Source organism: Bubalus bubalis, chromosome 3 (genome assembly GCF_019923935.1).
Source record: "Bubalus bubalis isolate 160015118507 breed Murrah chromosome 3, NDDB_SH_1, whole genome shotgun sequence".
Lineage (NCBI taxonomy): Eukaryota > Metazoa > Chordata > Mammalia > Artiodactyla > Bovidae > Bubalus > Bubalus bubalis.
Genome location: NC_059159.1, coordinates 80,720,550 through 80,738,925, shown reverse-complemented (window position 1 = coordinate 80,738,925; position 18,376 = coordinate 80,720,550). Strand labels below are relative to the sequence as shown.

Genomic DNA, 18,376 nt, shown 5'->3' with positions numbered 1-18,376 from the left:
ACTTGAAAAGGTTCAAGTAATGTATAAAAATGATCACGAATACAAACCTATTCAGCTGGAGAAGGATCAACGAAAAGTTGCATGAAAGAAAAAAAAAGATTAGGTACCAAATGTACATTGAATCGAATAAGAACGATAAGGTGATATTAGCAAATAATAGAAAGGTACCATTAGCTAACAGATGGAATAAAAAATCATCATGGAATCATACATGTGAACCCTTTCTATATGTGTAGGTAACCATGCCACACACAAGCTACAATCTCTAGAGGGAGTGTAAAGACTGTGAAGAAGAAACCAGGGGAAAAATTAGCCAAAACATATTTTTTAAGGCATTTTAAGTTACAAAATGGCAGGATCTTGATACTGATGAGGGTCCTGAGAACATCTCAAACATTCAAAAAGCATGTAACTTTCTCATAAAATGCAGTGAAACAAGGCTTCTGCAGAGTTCATGTCTAAAGAGCAAATGGCACTCTGAGATGAAGAGAGTAGCCACATCCCCTTCTTCATTCACTAAGGACACATACCCTAAATCTAGGACCCTTGGCTCTAATTAGTGACTTGGGGAAGTAATGAATTATATTTAACTATACGACAAGCACCTTTGGGGTCATACACAAATAGTTTTACTAGCGGATCTTCAAAGTCACAGTGAAATTTTCTGGTGTGATTATTAGAAGGCAAACTTCTAGGCTCAGGGACTATTTTAATAATCATTCAATATTATTTGGATATAAGTAGCCTTCCATCTACACAAGAGGTTAATATTAAGTGTGTCATTCTAAGGATATACACTATATCTCGATCCAAGACAGCAAATAGAATGATGGGGCACATCCAAGGGTAACAGATTAACAATTAAATTATATGTGAGGCAAAAATAAAAATAATGTTTTGTACAATCAAAGCATTCCTGAAGGTTTTGGTGTAAATATAAGGCAAGGAAAAGGACTGACTGATGGCCTCTCCAGTCTCTTCCTATCTCAAGATGTTTTTAATGATAGCGATTATCCTGTAAGACAGTTTAACTTGTGTTGTTTTACTCTTTTAACTGAAAAAGCAAAAATGCTTCATAATGTAACATATGAAACCATTCTTCTTTAGCTGAAGAGCAAGTAATAATTATAGTTCTGCAAACTGAGTGGCAGGACTTCATCAATTATACAAACCAATAGCCTGACTTTTTATTATGATGACAGAGCTCATAAACAAATCAATAGAGTTTTCATTGTACTGACTATACTTAAAAAAATATATGGAGTAGGCATGTTGATAATGCCTCTATGTTTTGTGGCTCCTCCAGTGGAACTGATTCTTTTGTTAAAGAACATGAATGTGCATTCCCTACCTTGCTTCTCAATAAAAGATAGAAATTTGCTCCAACTCTGGAACTTGGTGGAAAAGGAAGAAGCATTAGCTACATTGGAGAAGATTATACCAATGTATAATCCCAGTAGTTTATACGATTATATCACAGTTGCAATTGAGTAAAAGATACCAAAGTATTAAAAATAAAATAAACATAAATTGGCCCATATCTCCTAATATAAGACTGAGCAGACTCACAGATCAAGGTATATGATTTAATCGAAGAAAAGCAGTGTGTTCTTTTAACCCAGCCTCACTTTACTTATATTTCTCTTTTAGAGAATGCTTTGATTCAAACCCCATCTTAGCTAGGGCTGTTTTTCTTTTACCTGATAGATACGATACTCCATGGCAATTTCCATTAGGCTTTTTGTCCAAAGATAGTATTCAGTATCAACTGAAGGTGAAGTATTTCTAACCGGCACCTTCCACCCATGGTAAGGCTGACCTGAGTGAAATCTTTCTCACTGCTCTCCCCACAGAGAAGGCAGAGTACCAGCCAGATAGTGAGAATCAGAACAGAATGCCAAGGCATCCATGCTAACATCAGTCAGGTTGCTCAGGTACTCCTGGAGTAGTAGGACATGGAAGAACATGTCCGAGTTAGCTAGGGAGAAGTACAAATTTCAAACTTAAAGTGCCAAGGTCAAAGACAAAACCTGAAGTATAAGAAAGTGAAGCTATTGGATATCTTTCATTAACAGAGTGACTTTATCATTTCACTCTATCACCCCGTAGGAATCACAGAGATAGAAGTGCAAACTAAATTTTCTAAGTCCAGTTTGAAGACAACCTGTTAGCATTAATACTATCCCAGGGTTGGAACAAAGCGTGATCATAAGGTCACTAATCAGTGATCTATACTCTAGAAGTGAGTGTACATTGCTTCACTGCTTTTCCAGAGCATCTCTTAAAATTAAAAAATGGTGTCTGTGGTTAACGTGGCATACCATCTTCAGTGACTTTTTTATGTTGAAATACAGGGTGTTCTAGCTGACTCAACTTAGGATCAAGGTATTTAGTGGGAATTACATGGAATATCTGCTCTGAGATTCTTTAAGGGTCTTTAAGGAACTGAATAAAAAGATCCTAGATAATACAATCAGAATCCAGTCAGTTTCACTTGCTTGTGGCAAGACTTATTTTTAAAACCACATCATTTTTTCTCCATGCTTTCTGATTCTCATTTAAAAGTAATATACAAAATAGAAAATAATGAATAAAACATGACAAGGTTAAGATACTAGTCTAGGCATGATAAAACATCAAACAGTGGGGAAAAAAAGAGAGAGAGAGAGAGTGCGCTATGGTCAAGCACACAAATTGATCCAGATATCAAATAACATTAAAGAATCAAACAAAGCCTTTCATCTGAATTTTTAGAATTCTGTAAAGCAGTAATTGTCCCATATAACAACTAAGAAGTCTCATAAAGGAGTAATTCTGAGAAGCCACCATTGCATATAAAGCTCCTGTCAACCTTAAGATTGCAGATCAAAAACTAGATGCAGAGGAATCTTTTCCACTTATTTCAAGAGACTGTGGAGTGTCATGGAAAAAGCACTCTTCTTTTGACCTCTGAACTGTTTCTTAGTTGGTGGAGCTTAGGTAACTTCTTCTGAACATTGTATTTTTGGTTTTGGTTTTTTTTTTGTTTTTTTTTTGTGGGTTTTTTTTCACCCATAAGGCAGAAATTATCAGAACCACTAACATATTTTTAGACAAATATCGTAAGGGTGTAAGAGAAAATTAAAGTATATAAAAGTGCTATAAAACTGAAAAGCACTACATAAATATGAATTGCTGCTACTTACCCGAGGAGACAATCACATTTTCTGTGTTCTGCAGAATTCTTGCTGTTGGCATTCCTCAATAATATTTAGCAGTCTGGCCCCTATGACATCTTGGTTCTTCTAACCATCACCGTCTTATCCTTTGACCACTTAAGGATGCTGGACCATCCTTAGCCTGTCCACACAAGCAAATGCCCATCCTCATTAGCACTCTTCACAAATGAATTAGGCTTAGCAAGCCAAAATGTACCAGCAGGTGATTATGTGAGTGGCTTAAGTGTCCCCTGGAGAGTGATCTCGTCTCTGGTGTCTTAGAGACTGTGACTTGTAGGTGGCTGGACTCCATGGGATACAGGAAACCTAAAGTTTGAGTTGGATCCTTCTCCATCCCTCCATCACTTTGTTCCAATGAAATCTGCTCAGTTCCACAGTCACAGACTGCTCTTCTGACCCCAGTCAACTGTCTCAAAATGACTGCCCAGAATCAGATATTCTGCAGAGAGGTACAAGAAAATTCAATTTCTGTGAGGAAAGAAAGAAGAATTAGAGAACCCATTTTCAATGTCAATAGCAGCTCTGGTTTCTTGAGCACCTACTATGGACCAGTCACTGTGCTTTCACATGTGAGGCAGGATAATAATTTAGAGTATTAATTTAGGTGTTTCTTTTCTGACATTTTGCCCCTTTTAATGCCCACTTCAGGCTTTTCAAGTGGCACAGTGGTAAAGGATCCACCTGCCTATGCAAGAGATGCAGTTTTGATCCCTGGGTTGGGAAAGTAAAAGTGAAGTCGCTCAGTCCTGTCTGACTCTTAGCGATCCCATGGACTACAGCCCACCAGGCCCTCCGTCCATGGGATTTTCCAGGCAAGAGTACTAGAGTAGGGTGCCATTGCCTTCTCTGTTAACAGCAGCTAGGCATATTATATTTACTTGGAGCTGGTATACTTGGTGACAGCCTTCGTGCCCTCGGACACGGTGTGCTTGGCCAGCTCCCCAGGTAGCAGCAAGCGCATGGCGGTCTGGATCTCCCTGGATGTGATAGTCGAGCGCTTGTTGTAATGTGCCAGGTGCGATGCCTCGCCAGCGAAGCGCTCGAAAATGTCATTGACAGAGGAGTTCATGATTCCCATGGCCTTGGACGAGATGCTAGTGTCCGGATGGACTTGATCCCCTGGAAAAGGAAATGGCAACACACTCCAGTATTCTTGCCTGCAAAGTCTCATGGACAGAGAAGCCTGACAGGTGACAGTCCCTGGGATCGCAAAAGAGTTGGGACATAACTGAGTGAATAAGCAACAAGAACAACAACAAATGCACACTTCTCCCAACTTTCATTCAAGGGTTGATGACAGAATTTGTTTGCTTTCTTCAAAGAAGTTCAGGGAAGAGTGATTGTGTTCAGAATTTCCACACCTACTAAGCAAATAAAGCTGGATGCTCCCTAGAGAAACATGGGGAAAAGGTACTGGTATATATAGACTAAACAACTAGGAGAGGCAGGGAACTCTCCATACCTATATTAGTAAAATGTTTTCTTTGTTTTGGGTAAGAAACAAAGAAAGAAAATTCTATGGATCCTGAGAGCAGAGAAAACCTACCCCCTGGGCAAAAGGGCTGGATATGAACTTCTAAAGGATATCATCAAATACTCAGCACTCAAGCTGAGCAATGAAGAGAGAATTTGAGAATCCTGTTATCTGAAGGGGTCACATGTACTGAGGCAATGGACATCTCGGAGGCCGTATGGGTTAATCTATGACCTTAGACAAGACACCTAACATTCCCCCCAAGACCAAAGAGCCAAAATCTTACCACTGCACGATATTCTCAAAGAGCGCATATTGCTGCTCAAGGAAAGTGAGTATTTCAGGTACAGAGGATACTGAGTTTTTATCTTTGTCTCTCTCCTAGCCCAAGAGAAGAAGGGTTCAGAATCAGAAATGACCAGTTACAGCAAATGAAAAAAGCTTGTTTTCTTCCACCCCTGGATTTATGAGTCCAGATTCATTCACACTACATGTTTAAAGCTTCAATTAATCCCTATGACAGCATTATGAATTACAAATTACTCCTTCCCTTGTTATAGATGAGAAAACCTAGATAAAGATATTTAAGTCACTTCTCAAGATAGCCTAGCTAGTTTATGATGGTTCTAGCTTCAGTCCCAAGTTTTTCTGACTCCAGAGCTATCTCATCTTCAGTTCTGTAGCATCTATACCATGAGCTTGAGTAGGCTGGGTGAAATTCAGTGTTGGCAATTACACTGCTGATTCTTCTCAAAGGAAATGTGAGCCTGTAATGCATACCTGCCCCTTCATATTAGTACAAAGTAAAAAGAAATTCTGGGGTTTGGGGTCATAAAAGTCAATACTCCTGAATGACATACTTCAGAAACATGTGTGTTTGCCTTTAATAGCTGCACTTACAATTTTAAAACACTACCTAGATTCCTCATAGGCATTTTACATCCTAAATTTTCCACATGTGTGGGCTTGGTGGTGGTTCAGAAAGGACAAAGCTCATGAGGGATAAAGATCCATCTGCAGTCATCAAGTAATTTTCTGAAGATTAGACACTTGGCTGGTATAAAGAAAACTTTGGCAAGACCCAGAAGTAGAGGAGGCAGCTGGGAATAGTTTACGGCTACTCAGGGGAGCGCCACGTGCATCAGAAGGAGGCTGACAACGAGTGGCTGCTCAAAGAGCTGCCAGGAGATATTGGCACTTGTGTACTGAAACCAAGGGGGGAAACAAGCTGCAAGGTCGTGTGCCAACTGGAACCGTGGTGCCCAGTGAGAGGATGGAGACCAGTGCACATGGAGGGTACGGAACACTCACTCCTGAAATGTGCAAAGAAGGCTGATGTGTGGATATGGGGGACCAGAAACAGATGCAGGACAGTAACACAATCAAGCAAAATGGACAGCTGGAAGGAATGGACAGAAAGAGGTCAGCTTCCGTGAACTTAAGAAACCTAGCCAGTTAGCATATTCCATAAAGGGAGCCTGGTCTAGTTCATTTGGTACCAGTTACATTAAATCATTGGGTAAAGAAAGGAAATTTTAGTCACTTAGTCATGTCTGACTCTGACCCTATGAACTGTAGCCCACCAGGTCCTTTGTCCATAGAATTCTCCAGGCAAGAATACTGGAGTATGTATCCACTTCCTTCTCCAGGGGATCTTCTAAACCCAAGGACTGAACTCAGGTCTCCTGCATTGCAGACAGTTTCTTTCTTGTCTGAATCACCACTCAATTCCTTCCCTGGTAATTTAGCAGTAAAGAATCTGCCTGCCCATACAGGAGACAGCTGCAATGCAGGAGACACAGTTTTGATTCCTGGGTCAGGAAGATCCCCTAGAGAAGCAAATGGCAACCCACCCAGTATTCTTGCCTGGGGAAATCTCATGGACAGAGGAGCCTGGCAGACTACAGGCCATGGGGTTGCAAGAGTCAGACAAGACTTAGTGACTAAACCACCACCAAAGAAAAGAAGGACAGGAAAACAAGATCATTATGTAAAAAAGAGAAAGATAGTACACAGATACATATTAAAAAGCAGACTAATCTGAGTAATCTAAGATCTGATGCTTTTAAAATGAATGACTTGGCTCTACTGTAACCAATTTTAAATTATTAATTTTCTCATATGTAATTGGTTTATGTATAACAAAGAAACGATGGTTTTATTATTACTATTAAAAGCTAAGATTGAATTGGCACTCTATATATGCACAAGCATATTAAATCAATTCTCTTAAACAATTCTCAAAACTGAATGAGGTACCAGAGTTGAAGTTCTGTTTTAAGGTGCTAGACTCCTATTTTGTGTTGCCATTTAGTTGCTAAGTTATGATGGACTCTTTTGCAACCCCGTGGACTGTAGCCCACTAGGCCCTCTGTCCATGGGATTTCCCAGCAAGAATACTGCGGTAAATTGCCATTTCCTTCCCTTCCCAACCCAGGTATTGAACTTGCATCTTCTGCTTGGCAGGTGGATTCTTTACCACTGAGCTCCTTTAGTTAGTTGCTCAATAAATTGTGGCTACCATTAATACTGGCATTGAAATTATTCTTTTTACCTAGTTAGTCCCTAACCTCAAAGATATTCTTAACACATATCTATCACTACCCTAATGCCAGACAAAATTGGAATGAAGGATTTTGATTCTAATTCTAGCCTAAATTTAAGACAAATACTCCTTCTCAAGGAGATCCAAAACATTTAGACTGACTACAAGTACCTTGCATTAGGCTAAATTCATACCTGTTATATACCCTGAGTTAGGATTTCCCATTTATGTACACAGTCATCTCACTGATGTCCATATAAGATTTTCTTCCTACTATTCACTAAGTAAAAACATGCTCTTTACTATTCCAATCCTACACACATTTTTACTAAAAGGTGTGTGTACTTGCGCTGTCAGAAGGTTATAGACTAATTGTTGATAATCATTACACTTTTTAGCATGTGTAAGAAATAAAGTGTTCTCCCTTTAATTTCAGAATGTCTAGCCCCTTTTCATCATGAATTGCCACCTCCTCAGAAAAGCCTCCTCAACCAGTCAATCTAAATTAAGTTTCCCCTATAAATTTCCATCTCAATGCCTTGGCAATTGCTTTTGAAATACTTATCAAAATTATTTCTCAAAATTTATATGCTATTCTGTCTGCTTATTTTATATTTGTCATTAGCACCAACTACAATGTAAATTCTATGAGGGCAAGGGACCACATTCATCTTCATCAGCGTTCAGAAATATTTACTCAGTTCATACAGTGCCAGGGGTTGTTTCCAGGCACTGGGACACAGCACTGAACTGATGTTCCAGCTGTGAGAAACAAACAAAGGGCAAAAAAAAATGATAGCCAATGATGTTATGAAGAATCGACAGTAGAAGGGGCTAAAGATGGCTCCTGCATTGCAGCAATGAGAAGTTGTTGACACGGTGGAGTCTTTTTCATCAAAGGTGATTAAGGAATGGCTTCCTTGGTGGCTGAAACAGTAAAGAATCTGTCTGCAATGCAGGAGACCTGGGTTTGATCCCTTGGTTGGAAAGATCCCCTGGAGAAGGGAACGGCTACCCACTCCAGTGTTCTTGCCTAGAGAATTCCAAGGACAGAGGAGCCTGGCGGGCTGTATAGTCCATGGGGTTGCTAAAGAGCTGGACATGACTGACTGACTAACAATTTCACTTTTTCAATTTCCTGATAAGTGGACCCATGATGAAAAGAGGATGAAGAGCATTCCAGATAGAGGAAACAGTAGGTGCAAAAACTGGGAGCATAGGATCTAGGAATCAGGCATTGTAGCTACAGCAAGACGGAAAAGGAGAAGAGAAGGAAGAGGTGATATTGCAAGGATATAGAGCACTACAAGGGCTTTCTTGCTGGCTTAGACATTAAAGAATCCTCCTGCAATGCAGGAGACCTGGGTTTGATCCCTGGGTTGGGAAGATCCCCTGAAGGAGGGCATGGCAACCCACTCCAGTATTCTTGCCTGAAGAATCCCCATGGACAGAGGAGCCTGGTGAGCTGAAGTCCATGGAGCTGCACAGAGTAAGATGCAACTGAGTGACTAAGCACAGAACAGCACATAGCACTCTGAAGCCCTATTGATAAGGCTTTTCACTTTATTCTGGCTGGGGTGGGGACAAAATTGGAGAGTTCTGAGTAGAGAATGATAGCGTCTGATTTATGTTTTAAAAGAACTGCTTTTGCCTGTTGTGTGGAGAATACCCTGGCAAAGATTGGTCAAGGGTGAACAGTTAAGAGATTATTGCAGGAAAGTGAAAGATCATGACGGCATTAAGTGATTATGATAGAATTATACAGTGATCGGTGTGGCAGTGATGGACACTGGTCAGATTCTGTATTTATTTGTAAAATAGAGATGATTCGATTTGCTGACAAAATGGATGGGAGGAGGACAGAATGGAAGGAATCAAGGGTGACATTTTTGGCATCCACAGTTCAAAGATTAGAGTTGCACTGATCAAAACAGGAAATGCTTGGAGAGAAATCTCAAAGGTAGAAATGATGAGTTAAGTTTGAGTTGGGTGAAGTTTCAGCTGTGGGAATATCAAGTAAAGAGTTGTCTACACAATTGTGGGATTAAGAAAAGAGTTTTGAGACTGGAGATATGTATTTGGAAGTTACTGGAATATAGATGGTGCTTGAAGACACTGGAATAGATGAATTCAGTTATGAAGAAAACAAAGTAAAGTTGTGAGTGCTGACTTTCAGGGTACTCAGGCATTTAGTGCTTGGGGAAATGAAGAGGAAAGAACAAAGATGACTGAGAGGGATTCACCTATGGGGTAGATGAAAAGCCAGGAGAAGCTGGCATCCTGGAAACCAAGGGTCTATTTCTGCTTCTGGGTTTGTAATGTGAGGACTGAGAACGGAGCAATATGGCCAGTGCCAGACAGCCTTGACATGTGCAGTCTTAGGAATTAACAGGGATGAATGCTTAGATGAAGCAGTTACAAGAAAGCCTGGAAGGAAAGGAAACCAGGTATAGACAACACTTTCAAGGGATTTTGCCCCCCCCACAAAGAGAAGGAATTAGAAAAATGGAGAGTAATGTGAGTCATGGGGAGAGATTTTGCTAGTGGGATCCTACTTTATCAAAAAGGATAATCTTGCTTACTGAAAGTGAAGAAAACTGATGGGCGGGGGCAATTGCAAGACTGCAGTTTGAGTAGACGAGCAGGCAAGAGACACACTATTCAACAGAAGGAACAGGCCATGATCAGGAGCTGGCGGGGAGGGCAGTGGGGGAGAAGAAAAAAGGGAGTGTTTTGGGCACAGATGCAGGGACATTGGTAAAACATCGGTAGATTTGGCCTGTGAGCATATAGAAAGTTTCCTCCAATTCCTTAATTGAATTCTTAACATCATCCACAGTGCCCGGCATATAGTAGGTGTTCAAAAAATTTACTGAATGGATCTGTGTACACTATTAAATCTGATTCCAGAGAATTCCCTAAGAATAATGCTGTGTACAGGAGTTCGTCTGGCTTTGAGCTTACACCTGCACCAGCAGACAGAGAGTGTGAGAGGAAAAGAGAGAAGCTTTTCAAAGAAGCTTTAAAGATGTGCTTCATAACCGCCACCCTTCCTTCTAAATTAAAGATGTGGATAGAAAGGTATGGGATGTTGTACTTTTATTATCGAAGTAATTGGATATCTGCGACTCCTCTTACCCTCTCATAATATCTGCTGGATATAACTCTTGGCTTTTTCATTTTGGCTACATTCCCAGAACTGTATGTAAAGTGTTTCCCTGAAATATTGAAAAGGAGCCTACATTTTAAGTTCATCATCTCTCTTTGCTTGAAAAGTGGCTTATTCTCTTCCTGTTGAAATTGCATTTTGTGTGGGCTTTCCTCTTCCTTGATTATTAAAGTTAAAACTTGGAAACCGCAAGGTTCATACAAGCCGACCACATTGTGGAGGACAATAAAGAGATAGGAACACCAGTAAGGAAAAGAAAATAAAGATGACTGGAATTTGTTTTTAATGTGAATTAATGGGAATAGAGGAGATGCAGTGACTGAGACCCTACCTGGTGCTATGCTGTCTATATTTATATTTAGTCATCTCATACACACACAAACAGAAACACACACACACACCTGGAAAGTAGGCATCATTCACTTGCTACCAAAAAAAAAAAAAAAAGTGAAACAGAAGTTTGAGGTTAAAAATAAAACAATATTTCCACTTTTTAAGTAGATTATTATGTCCCAGATCTACTGGTAAGTACTTTCACATGCATCATCTGCTCCCGTTTTAGACTAACCCTGGAAGGCATATATTTTTAGTCCATCTTCTAAAATAAGAAAACTGGAGCATTAAGAGGTTTAATGATTTGCTGAAGCTAACACAACTACCAGGGACCGAATCCTGGTTGTTGGAGATACACTCTTCCCATCACACACGTGGTTCCCCAAGGGAAGCTGAGGCACCAGGGAACTGAGCAAACACAAGAAGAGAAAGCAAAGCATAATCACTGAATAAATTTTGACAAGGAGTATCAATGGTCCAACGATTTTGCTGATTATAGTACGTCACAATTGGTTTATATCTAGTTGCATTCCTCAGAAAATGATGAGGTTTCCTTTCATTTCCAAATCCATCTCAATGCATTCTGACTGAACATTAGCAAAAACACACAAGTATTAAAACTCAATTTATTATAAGAAATGTCTTTTTTTTGATCCCTTAACCAGCAGGCAGCTAGATTACAATGAAACATAAACAGAGAAAATCTTATATATTGTGTGAAATATATTTATGCATGTACAAATGTAACTTCTTCAAGAGTAATTTCTCCTCGGGCAACCTCAGTTCAGACAGTAATTAAGAACACAGTCCTTAAAATCAGAACTAAGTTTCCAGGCTACCCTGCCAGGACCTGGGTATGAGATTAGCACCAGTTCCTTTTCCTAAGCCTTTTTCATGGTCCCATTAGGGAGAAAAGGATGATGCTATTACCTACCTCACAGAATCACCGAGAAGAGCACTGAAATAATCCAGTTAGCACAGTGGCTAACATAGGAAACATGCTCAATAAATTGTTTCTGTCCCAAATGCCATTTGGAAATCCAGCACGAGGCACTAATGGTCGCTTTAGACTCTGCAACAAGCGTGGAGATTGACCTCAAATAAAGTGCTGGTTTTTCAAAAGGCTCTAATGATTAAGTCAGATGCAGATAAATCACAGCATAGGCTGTGTGATTAAATTGCACCTCCTATTTAATTGCATTTCAGGTGCCAGGTACTTGTTACCAACCTTCTCTCTGCTGCAAGGACAGGCTTGTGTTTTATAAGCACAATCAAGTGGAAAGGAGATGAAGAAGTTTAAATACAGCCAAGACCTTAGTACATAGGAATGGGGTCTGTTTACTCTTTCCGAGACAATATTATAAAATTATAATACAGCAACAATTTTATAAAAGTATTTAATAAGCTAGAGAACTTGAAAGGAAAGAACATTTAAAAATTTAAACCCAGTTTGGTTTTAATTTTCCTAACAAGTCCAAGAGAAATCTAGCCAATTTCCTAAGTCCTATGCAATTACCACAACTATTCATTTAGGAGAGGAATTCATGCCAGTTCTTAGAAAGAAATGGTATTTTCTCTTTCCAAATATAATACCATTACTCTCCACATCCTCTGCTGAGGACAGAACCCTCAGGGAAAAATACATCTTTATATTCTCAGAGCTTTATCTCCAAAATCATGGTACCTCCATAAATCTAAATGTTCAGTTTTTCTGTTTCTATCCAAAGTCACCTCCTCCATAAAAGTTTCCCTGATGCCTTCACCTACATGTAAACTGGTTCTACATTTGTAAAGTCATATAGGATTTTATTACTTCTGCCTGTTTCTTATCTTTATCTCTATCTCTACTGCTGTCATTTTTTACTACAAAGGATTCTAAAGAGCAAGGGCTACCTTTTCGGGCATCTGTCCTACACAGATCTCAACACAAACTCCTGGACATGCATAAATTCTGCCCCCCACCCCCAGCATTAAGCCTCCAGTGTGTTTTAGACATGGATATCAGAATCAGTTACATTTACTAACTGCTCTCCTTTTGCCACAAATCTTAAGACTCAAATCACAAATCCCTTTATCAAGGTTTAAGGGACATTATCTCATTCAAGTCTCAAAACTACCCTGAGTAGGTCCCAATATGACACATGTATTTTTGTAGGTTAGGAGGCTGGGGCTTAGAGATTGTGAGCCATGGACCTAAGATCCCAGAATGGAAACATTTCACTTGGTTCTTCCTTCTCCAGATCTCACGCTGTTGACCACCTCTGCAGGCACTATCGGAGAAGGCAATGGCACCCCACTGCAGTACTTTTGCCTAGAAAATCCCATGGACAGAGGAGCCTGGTGGGCTGCAGTCCATGAGTTCACTCGAGTCGGACACGACTGAGCGACTTCACTTTCACTTTTCACTTTCATGCATTGGAGAAGGAAAGGGCAACCCACTCCAGTGTTCTTGCCTGGAGAATCCCAGGGACAGGGGAGCCTGGTGGGCTGCCGTCTATGGGGTCACAGAGTCGGACACGACTGAAGCGACTTAGCAGCAGCAGTAGCAGCAGCAACTCTAAGATGAAGCATATTATAGGCAGGTGATTATATTTTCTAACAGACAAAAAAATTCCTTACATAAAAAGACCAAAGACTAAAATTTAAATATTTCTTTATCCTTTGAATAATCCAGTGATGCAAACATAATGCATTACATGTATTACTGAGAACATTCAAATTTATTCTCAGTGACTTGCAAACTGCCAGTTACTTAGATTTAATGAGTTATGAAGGCATTGGCCTTGCATTTACAGTTTTAATGGGAAGGAAGAATTTTGGCATTTCCTTTGGGTAGTAGGACCAGTTACTCAAGCAATTAAGCTTCACGTTCTGTTAACAATACTGTATTGTGTACCTGAAGTGTGCTGTTCTTAAAAGTCTTAAAAGTTCTCAACACAGGCAACATGCAAAGGGGTGGTGACTGTGTAAGGTGATGGATCTGTTAACTAGCTTGGTTGTGGTAACCGTTTCATATTGTATTACACATCAAGTCATCGTGTTGTACACTTTATATATATATAATTTTTGTCATGTATATCACAACACACCTAGAAAAAAATAGCCTTCACTTTCTGCGCTGTGCTCAGTTGCTCAGTCGCGTCTGACTTTGGGACCCCATGGACTGTACCCCGCCAGGCTTCTCTGTCCATGGGGATTCTCCAGGCAAGAATACTGGAGTCGGTTGTCATGCCCTCGTCCAGGGGATCATCCCAACCCAGGGATCCAACCCAGGTCTCCCTCATTGCAGCCAGATTCTTGACCATCTGAGCCACCACGGAAACCCCTTCATTTTCTTCTCTGCTCCAACAGAAGCGAAAGCAATGGTTTCAAACCTTCCCTAGGAATTATAAATGCTTACACTTGGATCCATAAGAACTGATGCCATTGCTTTCTATAAGTATAGAACAAAAATTAGACACAGGTTGAAAAAAAAGACAGATAGATATAAGCCTTGAGAAGAAGGTCAGTTGTGAAGAAGAGGGCATGGCTAGTCTGGTAACTAAATTCATCCAAGCTTCTCTTTAAGTACAATACACTCTGAATTATTTTTCCATCCAGGGTGCTCAAGTAGGAATTTAATAGGGTAATACGTGTCTGGAACAATGGATTAAAGAGGGAAAAAGGCAGTATGTTTTCTATGAACAGTAGATGAGCTTCTCTTAAAAAACAAGATTAGTAGTCTGCAAGCAGAACATGAAAAGCTTATGCTTTTAGGAGAAAATAAATTGAGAGTGAGGTTATTCTTGAGAGAACACAATACACATGTGAACCTCCTAATAATGATATTTAAAGGGTTAACATATGCACAAAAAAATTCAAAGTTTGAACCTTAGCATTCTCTAAAGATCCTTACAGCCAGGTATGATCAAAGATCCTGGTAACCATAGCTGCTTGATGGGTAAAGTGGCTCTAAAATCAGACGACCTGGCGTCTAATCCAAGCTATTATTAGCACTTTGTCTATTTTAAGTTATTAAAAGCTTCTAAGGCATTACTAATAAAAAATAAAACTGCATAAAGAAAATAAATACCTGAAGATGTGACTAATAGAACTCATAAGGCCATATTCATGTCAAGTCAAGCAAAGGCAGTGGTTTATGGTTGGGGAGAGTGTGTTGATGTTTTCGATTGTTTTTGTTTCATTTTCTTTTTAAAGCATCTGAATATATCAAAAGAAGGGACAGTTCATAACAATCCTCACTGCCTCATGAGTGACAAGAGGGCCACCACCGGGGCATGCCAGAAGGTGAGAAAACAAAAGTCCAGTCCAGAAACAACTGTCTACGAGCTGTGTTTCCTAAAATGTTCAGTGCACATCAGTTCCTTTTTAGATGTCCTAGGAGAGCTCACTGTTTACACAAATGATTCTAATAAGGTTATTTTTGGTCACTGTTTGCAAAAACCACAGTCTTGCTCAGGTTACCAATGAAAAACAAACAATTTATGGAAACAATACTTATTTAAAAATTAGGAATCCTAGCTCTAGGAGTGAAGGAATTGGGCAGCTCCAGAGAACACAATTTCCTTCTCCCTCACCCTCCTCTTTATCTCCACCCCTCCCCCCACCCCCAGCCTCTACAGCTTCTACCTTCTCTGTTCTGTTCTTGTTGTCTCCCCCTTCCTTTCACTCACTTTTCAATAATCCATGATCAATAACATTGGGTTAGACAGTCCATTTCCCACTCAACAAAGAAACAAAGATGGATGGCAGGGGAATGCATGTAAGAAGGACTTCAAGTAACACAAGTGTCTTCAAGCATTCCATCCCTTGCCTGGTAAGCACTTTTGTCCCTATAAATACATCAAAAGTAGTCTCAGTGGAGCAGTTACCCATCTACCACATATATAATAACCAACAAGCCCAACTTTTTAAAAAATGTGTCTTCCAAACAACCTGAAATCTTTAAGAATTTAATTTTTTATTAAATCTTGCTTACTCCTATTTATAACTTCTAATCAGAGCTTCTGACCAAATAACTAGGTTTTTGAGGTTGTTTATATGACTCAAAGCAAAGGAATTTTGGTTCTTTTGTTAGCATGCTTAACGTTATGTCAGGTAAATTTAAGTTTTTAAATATATTGAAGAGGTTCTGTAGTACTAAAATCTACCCCAAATATGGTTTTCAGAGACTAAAGTTTCAGAAATGATAAGTCCCCTAATTCATACAACAAGAAGATGTTTTTTTAGGATAAGGACAAGTTAGTAAATGGTTCTGTGCCAAGTATAAACACTGATACAGGCTATACTGATTGGAGTTTCATCTCAAAATGAAAAGGGGAAAGGAATCACACTTGGAAAAAGCTATGAAGTTTCCTGAGATAGAATGCTGCTAGAGCACTGTATAATTGATGAACATGTCTCTTGGATGTGACTGTTTATATGTGATTGGTGCAACAAAACTTGACAAGCAGGAAAAATAAGCCCTCATTTCATGAAAGATGGGTGGACATTTTCCAATCATTTTCTGAAGTTAAACTCAGGCTCTCTAGAGCATTGGAATCTTCACTTGATTTTTTTTTCCCCTTGAAATATCCTTTGTGGTATCATATGTCGGAATAGCCCAAGGATTTCTCTTGAGATCTTAATCCAGATACTGAAGGATTTTCTAAATTTTCCACCTGACCATAGACCTAAAACTATTGTGAATATGCAAACACAACAGCATTGCCATTCATTCAACAAATATTGACGACACCAAACGCTGTGGTAGGTGTTGGAGACATAATAAAGAACATAATGAGGGACTTTCCTGGTGGTCCGGTGGTTAAGAGTCTGCCTTGCAATTCAAGGGGCATGGGTTCAATCCTTGGTTGGGAAACTAAGATCCCAAGTGCCGCAAAGGGCCTAAAATCTATGGTTTTCAGAAACTAAAGTTTCAAAAATTATAAATCCCCTAATTCATACAACAAGAGGATAAGGACAAGATAGTAAATGGTTTTATGTCAAGTAAAAACACTGATACAGGCTCCACTGATTGCAGTTTCATCTCAAAATGAAAAGGGGAAAGGAATCACACTTGGACAAAGATATGAGATAAAATTTCCTGAGATAGAATGTTGCCACAACTACCGTGCCTGCTATAAAGCCTGGGTGCTGCAATTAGAGTCCGTGAGCCATAGCAAAAGACCCCACATGATGCAATGAAGATCTCGTGTGCCACAACTGAGAATTGTTGCAATAAATAATTCTTTAAAAAAAAAAAAAAAAAGAATAAAACCGTGGCGGAATTTCTGCTAAATAACAATTACAGTAAAGGCTAATGAGTCCTATACCAGAGGAAAAACACAGTGCCACGGTGGTTAGCATCATCAAAAAGTTCTTCTGTCTCTCCTCCCATGCACATGGTATCTTGTACATCCTGCCCTATTAAAGTCAGTGGTGGCTGAGTGACTTACTTTGACCAATGACATGGAGTGGAAGTCGTATGAACCGCTTACTGGATGAAATCTTTAGGAACCAGGATACAATTTACCATGCCTTTGATTTTTTCCTTCCCATAGTACTGACATTCCCAAGGGAGCTTGACCTGGAAACCTGGGTCATGCAGTGCAAACAACGCAGAACAGGTCTCCTAGCAGAGCTTTGATAAACATGTAGAATACGTAAGACATGAGCATATAATTTATCAAACCTCTGAGATCTTGGGTTTTGTTTGTTACTATACCATAACCGAAATCATCCAGATTTGTGTGGATGCCACATGGGGCATACAGAAAGCATATTTAATCCAAGCTAGGGTGGGGCAGGAAACGATTCCTTGTATATACATGAGCATGCATGATGTTTTTCCTTATCACCTACTCAATTGTAAACTATGAGAACACAGTACTTTGCACAGTCCATTTGCCCAGTAAATGTTGGTTTAATTTGGATGAGTCAGAAATAAAACTGTGGCTTGAGAGATTCAACTTCAGCGCTTTTCTGCAGTGCCTGTTAACCAGAACTTGGTTCTGGACAAATTCTTGGCTCTGTTATACTGTATAACTGGGGAGTTGTACATGTGTTCCTTAATTACAATGGGCATCAAATCCTTCACGAGCTAAACTGAAATGATGAATATATAAAAATATTCATCATAACCTTGGTTCAAAACAGGTGATCAACAAAATGCTAATTTTCTCCCAGAATCACAGTTTTTTGCCTCTCTCCACATTCCAGTGTGGATAAATTCTAAACTATATATGGAAACCAAGATATTGATTTGCTTCTACAATGCTGGAACACAAGACTGAAAAACTGAAGACATGATGAGTTTTCATAAAATTAACATACATCAAATGTCTTTCCCCTTAAAGTATCGCTGACACATTATTGGTAAAATAAAGTATTCTGTTTCAAATTTGACTGCAAAGGTACTTTTAGAATTTCCATTGTGAATCTGACAAGTATTTTTGCCTGGAAATCTCTTAACTTGTTTTTTCTTTTATCAATAGTATCACTTCTAAGTGGTTAAAAATGCCAGCTGCGGACCTGGGTCAAATATAATTCTACGCACTAGTCACAGCAGACAGTCTGAAACTAATAGGAATTTTGCATGAGTAATTTCAACAAGAAAAGGTGCCTAATAATTCAGTGGTATATTTTTAAGTGTCCCA

The 18,376-nt window shown here is 39.4% G+C and overlaps 1 protein-coding gene across 4 annotated transcripts in view; it reads right to left on the bottom strand.

Annotated features, from left to right (window-relative positions):
* Positions 1–18,376, bottom strand: part of LOC112583539 (histone H2B 1/2-like) — a 627,552-nt gene that overhangs the window by 390,940 nt on the left and 218,236 nt on the right. For 2 of the 4 annotated variants that reach the window (XR_006640853.1, XR_006640851.1), the window contains exon 4: positions 3,186–3,657. Coding sequence is in view for 2 of the 4 variants with exons in the window: in XM_044939757.2 (XP_044795692.2) it covers positions 4,093–4,337; positions 4,979–5,006 (273 nt within the window). In the remaining 2 variants the exon portion in view is untranslated. Of the gene's footprint in view, positions 1–3,185; positions 3,658–4,053; positions 4,338–4,978; positions 5,076–18,376 lie in introns of those variants that run through there. The other 2 variants (XM_044939757.2, XM_045165023.1) reach the window with 2 other exon arrangements.